Genomic DNA, 11,805 nt, shown 5'->3' with positions numbered 1-11,805 from the left:
TTGGTGCTTTACAGACAGTACACAAAAGTTTCGTCTTTGGAAAAAGGGACCTCTAGAAAAGCACGTTTGTAAATGCATCACCCCACATACAAATTCAGATTGCCAAGCTGTGCAAAAGAGGAGGCTTTACTCAAACCCTTCACTAACCTCTAATTGGCTCCTTTTTTCTAACCCTCAGCCAAGGCCAGGATGTATTGTGTAAATTGCCTTTTCCTGTTATGTTTGTTACCAACCTGCATAGCCCATGAGATTAAGTGGGAGGAAATGGTTAACAGATCTTGGCAGTGATAATCACAAAGGTCTCAGCAGGGACATAGTTGGGGGACCAACTCTGGTAAATTACAAGTGCTGCAGTCACAGCACCAGACAGTTCTTACTATTAAAGTGGAAATCAGGAAATCACAGTCTAATGCATTTGCTCATGGAAGTGGCACGAGAACACTTCATCTACCTTAAAACTGATGAAAATCATGCTGTCTCTTTTCAGTGTTCTAGCCCCCAAAGCTGCTTTAAAGTCTCATTCAGGTACTTTAAGGGAGTTAGAGTCAATACAAATATATGGTTTCTTTGGCACAGTGATACTAAAAATTGAGTTCTCAGGCCACCCAGAGGTGAACAGGTTTTACTGAATCCAGCCTTTAGGTATCATATTTTTTCTCCACTTTGTGTAATATTATTTCTCATGGATATATGTTCACAGAGTTGTTTAAAGAGCTTTGTACAAGTCCAAAGAGTCATATAAGCAGTAGCTTCTCCACAAAGCATTCCCTGTATTATTATCCCCATGTGACAGGGAAAACCAAGGCACTTAGAAGATCTCTGAAATCCTTTTCTGAATGAGATACCACTTCACCCTTTAGCCAGTTCATCATGGAAAGTATTGTACTGGTCTGAGCTGAAAATGACACCAGGTCAGAATCACCTCTCAAACAGGAGCAGATAAGGAATAGATGAATGTCACTGAAATTGTTTCATAGATGCTAAAATAGAGAAAGTGAGACAAGAGATAATCAAAAGAGGAGAGTTATCAGGATTTAAGATTAATTCAAGCTTGGTGTCAATGACTCCCATTCCCACTGACTTTGTCTCACTTGTACCAAGCCTGAATTCTCCTTCAGCTGCTGTTTCTCAGCATCCATAATTCCTCAGTGTCTTTACTCACTTCAGTTCTCCCAAGGTTACCCCATTGCATCGCGCTGCAGTTAGACTCTCAGCCCCTGAGAGAGCAGGAGTTACCTTGGTTGTGTCCCTGCACCCACCCACTCAGCTCCATTTGAAATCCCCATCCAAGTCTCTGTCCCAAACTTTAATATTGAGTTAGTAGTCTGCCTGTGAAAATAGGCATGCAATATAGCCCACACAGCTAAAAGTACAAATATTTGTTTAAGAAAATGGTGATAAAGTTCATTTGTTTCCATTTCAATCAATTATCCTTGCACCCAGTAAAGAAAACTTATAAATAACCTACTGGAAAAATGCTTATGCTTGAAAGAGTCAATATTCTGCATCACTGCTTAAAATCTTTTCTTTAATACAATTTTGTACCATTGTAAAACTGTATTCTGTATATGTCTTTAGTTGTGATAGTTATCTCATTTTAAATATCGCTCCATCCATCCATCTGAATTAATCTATTGTCTCTCATATACTGAGATTCTAACTTCTTTGAAGAACAGATGGTCTTTTGGTCTACCTGGCACAGTGGAGTCCCAGTCTGTGTTTGACTCCCCTAGGTTTAACCAAATATGCTATTACTACTGCTGCTACTATGAATAATAACAACAAATTTCAACCTCTCTCACTATGAACAAATCTAATCACAACATTCTATGCTGTGCGAGTCCAATCAAATCCCAAAGCTTCAATCACCTTGTTTGGGCTGTATTTAGATGCAAAAATTCTGGTCAGGTTTCCTATGCTGCACCTAGCTGGAATCTTCCTTAGATGAGCACTAAAATGCAAGACTATATTGAGTCACAGCTACCATATGAAGTACTTCCTCACCCCGCTCAGTCCCAACAAACCTTTTGAAATGATACTCCACAAAGATCCAGCAGATGTCACTATATGCCCTGACTAACAATCCAGCTGTCCTCTTTAAATTGAGGATGCCTTATACTTAGCAATTATAGGTGAAAGAAATCAAGTCTTGAAGCTGCTACTTAAGCTGGAGGCACTCAGCAACACAGATGTCTTAACAACTGAGTGAATCAAGTTAACAGAGAAGCTCAGATATATTATATGTAGTTAGAGCAGAGGTTGTCTTCAGAGAGCTCAAAATATCTAACTTCACATGCTTTGATGTTTGTTATGATCATGTAATGTGCAGCTCTGCACCTTTAGTACTGGAACCTCCAAAAACTAAACTTTTGCTTGTTTAAAGAGTTGATATGATAGCCTGAAACATCTGTGAGAACTTGGCATTTGCATTTCCATAGAGCAGGAAGTAGGTTAACCCTGATGTGACTTTCCATAAAGAAATAATTTTCCATTCTTCTTCTAACACCTATGTTTGCTTCAAACTGATGAAACTTACTTAAAGATGAAGACTTGAACAAAATTAGAATGTCCAGGGATTCAGTTATCTGTACAACTTCAGTTGTGGAAGGAAGTGGAGAATGTATTTTGCTAATTCCAAAGTCATCCATTTAAACTGGAATGTGAAATGTTAAAATTTATGTTGATTCTGGCAAAACTGATTGTGGGGTTCCATATTCTTCTTGTGTATTATTCCTCCATCATAACAACAAGGGCAAGATTCACCTTTAAACAAGAATCTTTAGTCTTTGTAGAGCAATGGTTTCAATTTACTTAGAGAGATTTTCCTTAAAAAATAATTTCCTGCTTAAGGATTTAAATGAAGAAGAAAAATTGTTTCAAGAAACACATTGAAGGTTCATGCCTCTTAAATTAAGAAAGAAACTGTTGTGGAACTTTTATGAACCTGCCCAAAGAAACCACCACTGGGTTCTCCAAGGCCTAGTGACGAATATTGTTACTTTTTATAAGTGTGTGGAAAAAGTCCAGTAATGTTACTTCTGGCCTGAAAATTAAGTTGGCGTATCATATGCGCCTTCTCTACTGACCCCCCACTTCTCCTTGGATTTTCTCATAAATGTTTTCACAGGAATGCCATCCCAAGGGAAGAAGACGAGAGAAAATTCTCAGATGTTATTACTCAGTGTCGTCAGCTACAATTGCAGAAAAAAACCTCTTGGAAAACCCCCTAAATCTGAGGAAAAAATGCAAGCTTTGTCAATGATCCCAGCCAAACTAGCTTGTTGAATTCTACATGTCTGCCAGTACGGCTAGAAGTATCTTTTATCAATCTAGGAGCTTTTGGTTTTGGTTATTCCTTTACCAGTGAATGTCACTGCACACAATAGATACTTCCAGCAAAGGAGAGATGTGAACAGCATAAAGGCTAAAAGAAGTCACTGTTCCCAATTTGAACAGCATTTGTTCTTTTGAATACATATGCTCTGGGAAAGAAGTGAATTTAACCTTTGACTGATACTAGACCTACAGGAATGGAAGTGGAACTCCTCTATCTATGCCTCATCTGACTGCATTGACGCTGGCTGGAGTTTTAGTACAAACTTCAGAGGGCAAAGGTGAATCCCCCTAGAGAGAGTACCTGTACCAAGTAGGTTGCACAAGTAGAGAAGAGTTTATAGTCTGCAATTGCGCAAAGTAGATCTCTGAAAAGCTTGTCAGACTCCACAGACAATTCTGAGGTCCGGGGTAGCTAGGCTTATTATCTGTGCAATCATTGTTCCATACATCTCAGTAGTGTCATTTGTCCTAACCTAATGAAACCAAAAGCCTGTTACCGAAGTACCATGTTACCAAACTGACATGGAACAGACTGGGCAGCTCAGGACCACCTGCACAACAGGTCAGTTGCTTAGCATCACGGCTGCCTCACAGCTCAGGCCCCTGCTGCAGCCTGAGTGGCACTCAGGGGAGCTGCATGTCACAGTGAGTTTGGCCAGGTCATCCCCCTGCTTCTGAGTGAGCTTTGTGACCAGAAGGGCAGCGCAGCACTGTACCTAGATTCCTGGCAGCCCTGGGCAAACTTTTAGTATTGGGCCCCCCTGTGCTAGAGATAATGATAATAATAATCGTTACTGTGCCCTTTCTGTCTGGGCCCAGTCGCTTGATTTGCCTATGCCTGTGTCCAGCCTTGAGGACAAGACATTGCTTTGGTGCCGCCTCCTCCAGAAAAGTCAGGCCTGAGAACCCCACCGAGGACCTCCGGCTGCTGCGCTAGCTGCTCCGCTCCCACTTGCCTGTGCCGGGCACAGAGTGGGCCCCGGGACGGGGAGGGGGCCCAGCGCCACGGAGCCCCCTGCCACAGAGGGAAAGCTTGAGGGAAAGCCCAGGCGCAAAGGAGGGGACACAGGGAGAGCCGGGGCCGAGGCCGAGCCGGGACGTCCTTCCCCTGCAGCTGAACAGAAAAAACCCCCAGGCTCGGCCCCGCCAGGGGATTCCTCAGGCGAGGCGCCGCCCTGCAGCAGCAGCAAGGCCAGGCCGGGCCGAGCACAGCAGGCCTGGCGGTGACTGCGCTGGAAATTCCCGGGCAGGCCCCGCCCCGCAGAAATCCCCCCGCCTCCGCCCGCGCCTATAATGCCGCGCCGTGGCCCCGCCGCCCGCACGCAGATGTTGGCAGCGTCGGAGCCGTGAGTAGCCGTAACTCCGCCATGCACAGCCCTACGTATTGCCCCGAGCTCGGCCTCGGCCCCGGCCTCGCCATGGTGCCGCGCAAGGAGCGCGCGGCGCTGGACGACCGTCACGACAGCGGCCTGGACTCCATGAAGGAGGAGGACTACGACCAGCTAGTGCGCGACCTGCGCGACATCCGCCTGCAGCTGCCCGCCGCGCAGCCCGCGCCGGCCCCGGCCTGGCGCCACCAGCTCACAGACGACGGGGACTCGTAAGTGGGGCCAGGATTGGGGTCGGGGTCGGGGCCGGGGCCCCGCGCACGGAGGCCGGGGCGGGCGGGTGGAGCCGCTGGAAAGTCCCTGGAGCGCGGCCAGGGCGTGTGGAAAGCCCCGGCCGGCGCCGGAAAGCCCGGCCTTGCGCAACGCGCCGCCTCACCGGGACTTTCCCTCCCCCGCAGGTTCCTGCACTTGGCCGTCATCCACGAGGAGCTGGCGCTGAGCCTGGAGGCCATCCGGCAGGCGCGGGCCGAGCCCGCCTTCCTCGACCTGCAGAACCACCTCAGCCAGGTACCTGCCCCTCCTCCCTGGGCCCGGCGGGTCGGGCGGCTGGGCTGGTTCGGGCTGGGCCCTGCTCTGCGTTTGGCACCTGGCTGATCCCACTCTTGTCCTGTTTGGCCCCCAGACGCCGCTGCACCTGGCCGTGATCACGGATCAGCCTGAGATCGCCGAGGCCCTTCTCAAGGCCGGATGCGACCCTGAGATCAGGGACTTCCGTGGAAACATGCCGCTGCACATCGCCTGTGAGCAGGGCTCCCTGAGGAGCGTGGGGGTACTCACACAGTACTGCCAGGCGCACCATCTGCACGCCATCCTGCAGGCTGCCAACTACAATGGTACGCTGCTCGCAGCTTACGCCAGTTCGAATAGACAGCCCTTAGAGAGGGCATTGGCTTTTTGCAACCAAAGGAGTTTTAGAAACGTGCCAGCCTCGTCATTCCCATTTCACAGATGTGGAAACTGAGGCAGGAATGGAACTTCCTTAAAGTCTCTCTTCAGTGGAGCTGGGGATAAGTCACAGTTCTGCCTGCCAGTCTTTGCTCTGTCCACTGACTCTTGGCACTTGAACTTCCAGCATCTAGTGCTGTGGGGATTTTCTTTTTGGTTTTTTGGCTTATATTATTTTAATTTTGACATTTTGGATGTTTTCTTGTTTGGTTAAACAAGCTACTGTGGAAAATCAAGATGACTTTTTTCAGTTTTTTGGGTTCTTTGTTGGGTTTTTTTTTTTGTTTTTTTTTTGTTTTGTTTTTTTTTAAGTAAAGCATCTAAGAAATAAGGTTCTTCAAAAAATTGATGTGAGCCTCCTATTCTATGAGCACTCTGGTTCACATAAAAATTTCGCCTTTGATTTGGAGCAGTGGATTCAAATACCAAAATATTATATAGGGTAGAAAGGAATTTAGATCTGAGTGAGTGATAATGTGTAATGGGGGAAGTAATTAATGTTTAAATGTGTTTGCCTTTCAGGACATACATGTCTCCATTTGGCATCTATTCAAGGGTATCTGGCTATTGTGGAATGTTTGCTGTCCTTAGGAGCAGATGTCAATGCTCAGGTGGGTATTTGAAGCTCTTGGTTTAACTGGATGTGATAGCACAGCCATAAGAACACACAGTTCTGTATTGTCACACTTAACTCCTGAGACTAAATATCCTATTTTATTTTTCTGAACAGGAACCTTGTAATGGCAGAACTGCCCTACACTTAGCTGTAGACCTGCAGAATTCAGAGCTGGTGTCACTTCTGGTGAAACACGGGGCAGATGTGAATAAAGTGACCTACCAAGGCTATTCTCCGTACCAGCTCACATGGGGAAGAGACAGCTCCATCATACAAGAACAGCTGAAGCAGTTAACCATAGCAGACCTACAAATGCTGCCAGAAAGTGAGGATGAGGAAAGCAGCGAATCAGAATCAGAATTTACAGAGGATGAAGTAAGTATTTATTTTCACCTTTTATTGCAGAAAGGACCTTCTATGCAAGTTGCCTCCATTAAAGTTGTTGGAAATATGCACACCTGATGCCCTTAAGTTTTAGGGTTGGGAGGTGATATTTTGGTGGGATACAAAATTTGGTCTGTTACCACACTGGATATAAATCATATACAATCAAGGCAGACTAAGAGGTTACAATAGCCAGCATTAGAAATCCAGTAGTAAGGGCTTGAGTACTAGACACCCAGTCCTATTGCAATAATTTTTCTTAAATGTAGATGTCATTTCTGGATCACTGTTTATGGGCCTTAATGAAGCAAAATTCACAGTGATTCCAAAGTGCTGTGAAATGTTGCACTTTTATTTCTTTATGATCAGGATCTTGTTAAGGGAAAGAAGAGTGATAAAACTAATGTTACAGTACAATACAGCCTTAAGAAATTATATGGTTGTTATTGAATGTTGGTGTTCAAGTCATCTCAGATTAAAGATTACATTCTGCTTACCTTAGTTGTGTGAGCAGTGATACTGAGGTTGAGACTAGCAGAGCTTGACCTGATTTTGCTTTGGGTAGATCTGAGTGTTTCCTATAAAAGTATTGCATTGACTTATACTCTTCCTTTTCCCTTCTAGCTGATGTATGATGATTGCGTTATTGGAGGACGACAGTTGGCATTATAAAATGGAGTATTCTCAGAAAGGACATGAGTCTGTACATATGTATAACAGAGACTTACTTTCTTTTAAAAAAATGGAGAAATGTGAAAAAAAAATACTGAAATACACTGTACAGCACAGAGCACATGACTATAACAGCAAGATTCATGTTCTGAGCTGCATTGTAATTATGGGAGAAACGTAGAAGATCAGTAGAAATCTGTGACGAATTACACCACTTCTCAGTTAACTGGTTGTCCTAATATATGATCAGTATGAAGACAGACTGCAGTTTACCTGAACATGCATTTGATATACAGGAATGTGTACACGAGGTGTCTAGAGAGCAAGAGTACAGTGGAATGTTTGCCTCTAAATGTCAGGACAGGTCTCTTTGTAGTCAAAGAGACCATCCTCTTTGACTACATTTCATAGATTTCTGTTGGGCTGATTATAATGCACTCTGTTGACTGACCTCAGCTGCTCTTTGTGGTGTATTAAGAGGTATTGAAATGGGGAAATAACCTCTTGGCTTTTATGGGAAAGGTAGCAATAATGCTAATTGTGGACCTGGTTTCCAATGCATTTCGCACTGTGTGTGTCATAATTGTTACACCTTTAGCTGTTGTACATAATGTATATGTTGTATATTCTGTTTTATAATTATTTTGGTACCTATGAGACTGTATATTTATTAAAAAAAAAAGTTAAAGCCACATGTGGCTGTGCAAAGTAATTCGCGTGCCTTCAGATGAAAATCTAGTCCTGTTTAATTTCCACTGCCCCTCCAAATCTATCTGGCAGGAAAAAAGCTTATTTAAGACAGTCTGACATCAAAGCTACTGATGCACTGATCCCCAAATCCACAAAGGTCTTCTAGATCTCTAATTCCTACTTTGGTACCTAAATAACTTTTATGGAGCTGGGTCTGAGTCACTAATAGGCAAAGGAGCAAGACTTTGTGTTTACATTTCAGTGATCACGTTCCTTTTTAAATCCTTACAATTTTTTTTGGATAAGCACTTTTGCACAACCAAAAAGATAACTCTTTCAAAGTCTAATGTTGTATTGCGGGCATTATTCAACCAATGCATAGGGAAGTGGTCTAGCATACCCTTTTCTCCTGTCCCTACTCTGAGATTGCAGAGGTCCTGTTTGCATCTAGGAGAAGCTACTTACCTGTGCCCTGCACAGAAAGGTGGGATGGTGAACTTAGACCAAGAGCAGCAGAACAAAACATTATTCTTGGACAATGAGCCCTTTAACCTAGAGATGTTAAACTTCCGTGCACCCCCTGGGCCAGAATCAGACCAGAGGGCTCCTTGCAGACCAGGCCTGGACCTGGAAACTGAATCTAATGTAGCTGTTCTTTGCCCCCTGCCACTAGCATGTGCTTAGTGGGCCTCCATAGTTCGAAGTTCTACAATAGGTCCCACTCCCAAATTCCTGGCCCCTCTGGGAGCTTTGCAGGCTGGATTTAGGATCATATGACAGTAAGGCTAGAAGGGACATCACAAAGTCATCTAATCTAGGCCCCTGCTCAAGGCAGGATCATCCCTGACTAAACCAGCCAGTCCAAGTATCTATCTAACTTGCTTCAGAAAGTTTCCAAGCATGGAGATTCCACAACTCCAGGTAGCCTGTTCCAATACCTGACTACCCTCACAGTCAGAAATTTCTTCCTAATCTCCAGCCTAAATTTCCCTTGCTGCAGTTCAAAGCTTGCTCCTAGTCCTGTTCCCTACAGCCACAGGGAAAAACCTATCCATCCTCTCTAATTGTCCTTTAGGTAGTTGAAGACTGTACTCAAATCCCCACCCCCCTCAGTCATGAAAGCTGCATGACCCCAGAGGCTGGGAGGGGTATGCTGGCAACTGCCTGCAGGCGGTGACAGTGGTGGCAGGGGCATGGCAACAGCAAGCTCACGCAGGCAGCCACAGCAGTGGCAGCAGCAGGGGCAGGCTGAACGGGGAGCTCCTGCAGGCAACTGGTGTTGTCGGCAGTGGGCGGGGGGACCAAGTGCCAACCAGCAGTCAGCGACCACCTGTGAACACCATCAGCAGGGCAATCGGGGACTGCCTGCAGATGCCACCAGTGGTGTCAGCGACTGGGGGGGATGGTGAGCGGCAAGTGCCTGCAGGTGCAGCCAGCAGCTTCGGCAGCATTTTTTGCAGGGGATGTACCGCCAATCTCAGGATGCACGTGTACCCCCTATGCATCACCAATGCCCTCAGCCTTCTCTTCTCCAGACTAAATAACCCTAGTTCTTTTGGTATTTCCTCATAAGTCTTGCCTCCCAGGCCCCTATTCATTTTTGTTGTCCTCGGCTGGACTCTTTCCAAACTGTCCATAACTTCCTTGATGCATGGTGCCCAAAACTGGATGCAGTACTCCTGGTGCAGCCCCACCAGTGCTGAAAAGAGCGGAAGAAACACTGCCCTCCATTTGCAAGTGACACTTGCACTTGATTTTGCAAACAATATTTGATCCATAGGTCATGCATTTCACTCCACTGCTTCAAGCTTTGCATGGGGTTCAAGGCCACTACCAGTTGACATGCATATAGTAAATTACATGGTATACGATTTATTCAGAAGGTGGAAGGGCAAAGCAAGCTCCACCAGGATTGGAAGCTATGGTTTGTGAGAAACATGGGGCCCTTCAGGTCAGATGCTTAAGAGTATGTAGGTGCCTACAGCTGCAGAGAGGCATATTGCTCTAGATCCTGAACAATATTTGGTCATCTATTAGTGGATGATTCCAGTGGGAGGGAGCACTTTTATACCCTTAAAAGTCTGTTGTGCTGCTGATGGTTGTAAATTAAATGCACATAGATTTGGGTTTCCTCTTCACACTTGCATGGAGGCCTGGGGTTCTCTCCAGCAGAGAAGTGGCAGATGGTTCAGGCCACAGAACACATGGATAACCTGAAGCTATCTGCTGAAGTCTGAACCTTCACAAGATCTACACCAGCCCTCAAAGCACTGTAGCCCCTCCATGGTATGAATAAGGACTTACTGGACACTCCTCACTGCGGATGTCACAACACAAATAGGAACTCAGGTAAGAAGGTGGCAGCTTTCTCAGCTGAGTTTTACAATAGCTTGTCATTAAAGCTTAGAGAATGGAAAGCAATCCACCCTTCCTCCCCACCCCCAGCCCTACTCCAAGTCAAGTTGTTTAATGCCTACAGGAGTGTTATGAAGGGGACTTCTGCAGAGGGAAGGAAATCATGTCATGGAGCAAACATTGCGTTCTTCCATCCCCCTTTCCTGGCCCAGTCCACCTGTCGAAAGCCACAGGTTTTGGCTCCTTTCCATCCAGGGAAGTAGAGTATGTGGGCTTAAGCCTGTTAGACATTCTTTCAGCCTATTCCTTCCAGCATCTTCAGGAGTAAAACAATTTGGATTAGGTTTTCCTCTGCATCTGAACTTGCTCAAAGGAAGGAGGGAAGTAAGTGTGGACTGTTCTGACTTACGAGTTCTTATGAGAGCCTATGAAGCAGCTGAGCTCCACTACAGCTCTTCCCCAACTCAGACATGTCCTCCCCCTTCCCTAGAATACTCCCTGTAACAGGATGGGGTGGAGTAGGGCAGCTGACACCAGAGCTTGTTCTGCCAGCTGTCTGCCTGCAAGTCATTCCCCTTCAGGAGGGGAATTCTCAGCTGGTGGCTTATGGACAGAATCCAGCCCCTTTGCCTCACTTGAGGGACACAAAAAAGTCAGATTGTATTAGAAAATCAGGCCCTTATCTTTAAGAAGGACCTGTACCAATGTTCTGCTGAAAAGCTTTATGAAGTAAAAGTCATCTGAAGATCTGCCTTTTCCAGGGGATGTTTTACATGGGGATGAATGTCTCAAAGGGTAAGGCTCTCGCTGATTTGCATTGAATCCAAAGGCCGGTGTGGATATGACTGCATGAAATTGTCATCCTGAGTCAGTACTATTTCCCTTCCACCTGTATTTCATTACTGTATCCAAGGTTTATACTCTGAAACTTCCTGTTAGAAGGCCATGACTGAATGGGCCTGTGCAATCTACCAGTCTCAGGAATGGATGAGAACCAAACAGACTTGGCCAGATTATTTTTAAATGAACTTTGGGCCTAAACCCACAACCTTTTATGCATCCACAACTCCCACTGAGCCCAAAAGAGGAGTTCTGCAGTACACAAAGTATGCAGGGTCAGGCTTGTTACCATCAATTTAAAAGAAAAATCCACTGGAGGGATACAGCATTAATAGCAAGCCAGTGAACTGCATAGCTTTGACAACACAGGAACACACAAGCTGCATACCCACATGCTGTACACAGGAAACAAGTCCAAACTGCCATGCATTTTTCTTAAATAAGAACCCAAGTTCAGCATAATGATCTATAATAAGAAAAGCTGATTTGTTCCTTTCACCTAGATTTCCCCACCTATAAATTACAGGGGAAAAGGCTCCACCAAACTGCAAGCACATTACAGTGGTAAGCTCTCTAGAG

General features: G+C 45.4%; 1 protein-coding gene across 1 annotated transcript; it reads left to right on the top strand.

The window, feature by feature from the left end:
• The first annotated feature begins 4,622 nt into the window (after positions 1 to 4,622).
• NFKBIA (NFKB inhibitor alpha) lies at positions 4,623 to 8,033 on the top strand. Its single transcript, XM_006258744.4, has 6 exons — positions 4,623 to 4,936; positions 5,123 to 5,231; positions 5,347 to 5,557; positions 6,192 to 6,280; positions 6,400 to 6,660; positions 7,294 to 8,033. The coding sequence occupies exons 1-6, from the start codon at positions 4,704 to 4,706 to the stop codon at positions 7,339 to 7,341; spliced, it is 951 nt and encodes a 316-aa protein (XP_006258806.2). The 5' UTR covers positions 4,623 to 4,703; the 3' UTR covers positions 7,342 to 8,033.
• The last annotated feature ends 3,772 nt before the right edge of the window (positions 8,034 to 11,805 follow it).

The sequence above is a fragment of the Alligator mississippiensis genome, chromosome 2 (assembly GCF_030867095.1).
Source record: "Alligator mississippiensis isolate rAllMis1 chromosome 2, rAllMis1, whole genome shotgun sequence".
Taxonomy (NCBI): domain Eukaryota; kingdom Metazoa; phylum Chordata; order Crocodylia; family Alligatoridae; genus Alligator; species Alligator mississippiensis.
Note: the sequence above shows the minus strand (reverse complement) of the source record. Positions and strands in the feature narration are given on the sequence as shown.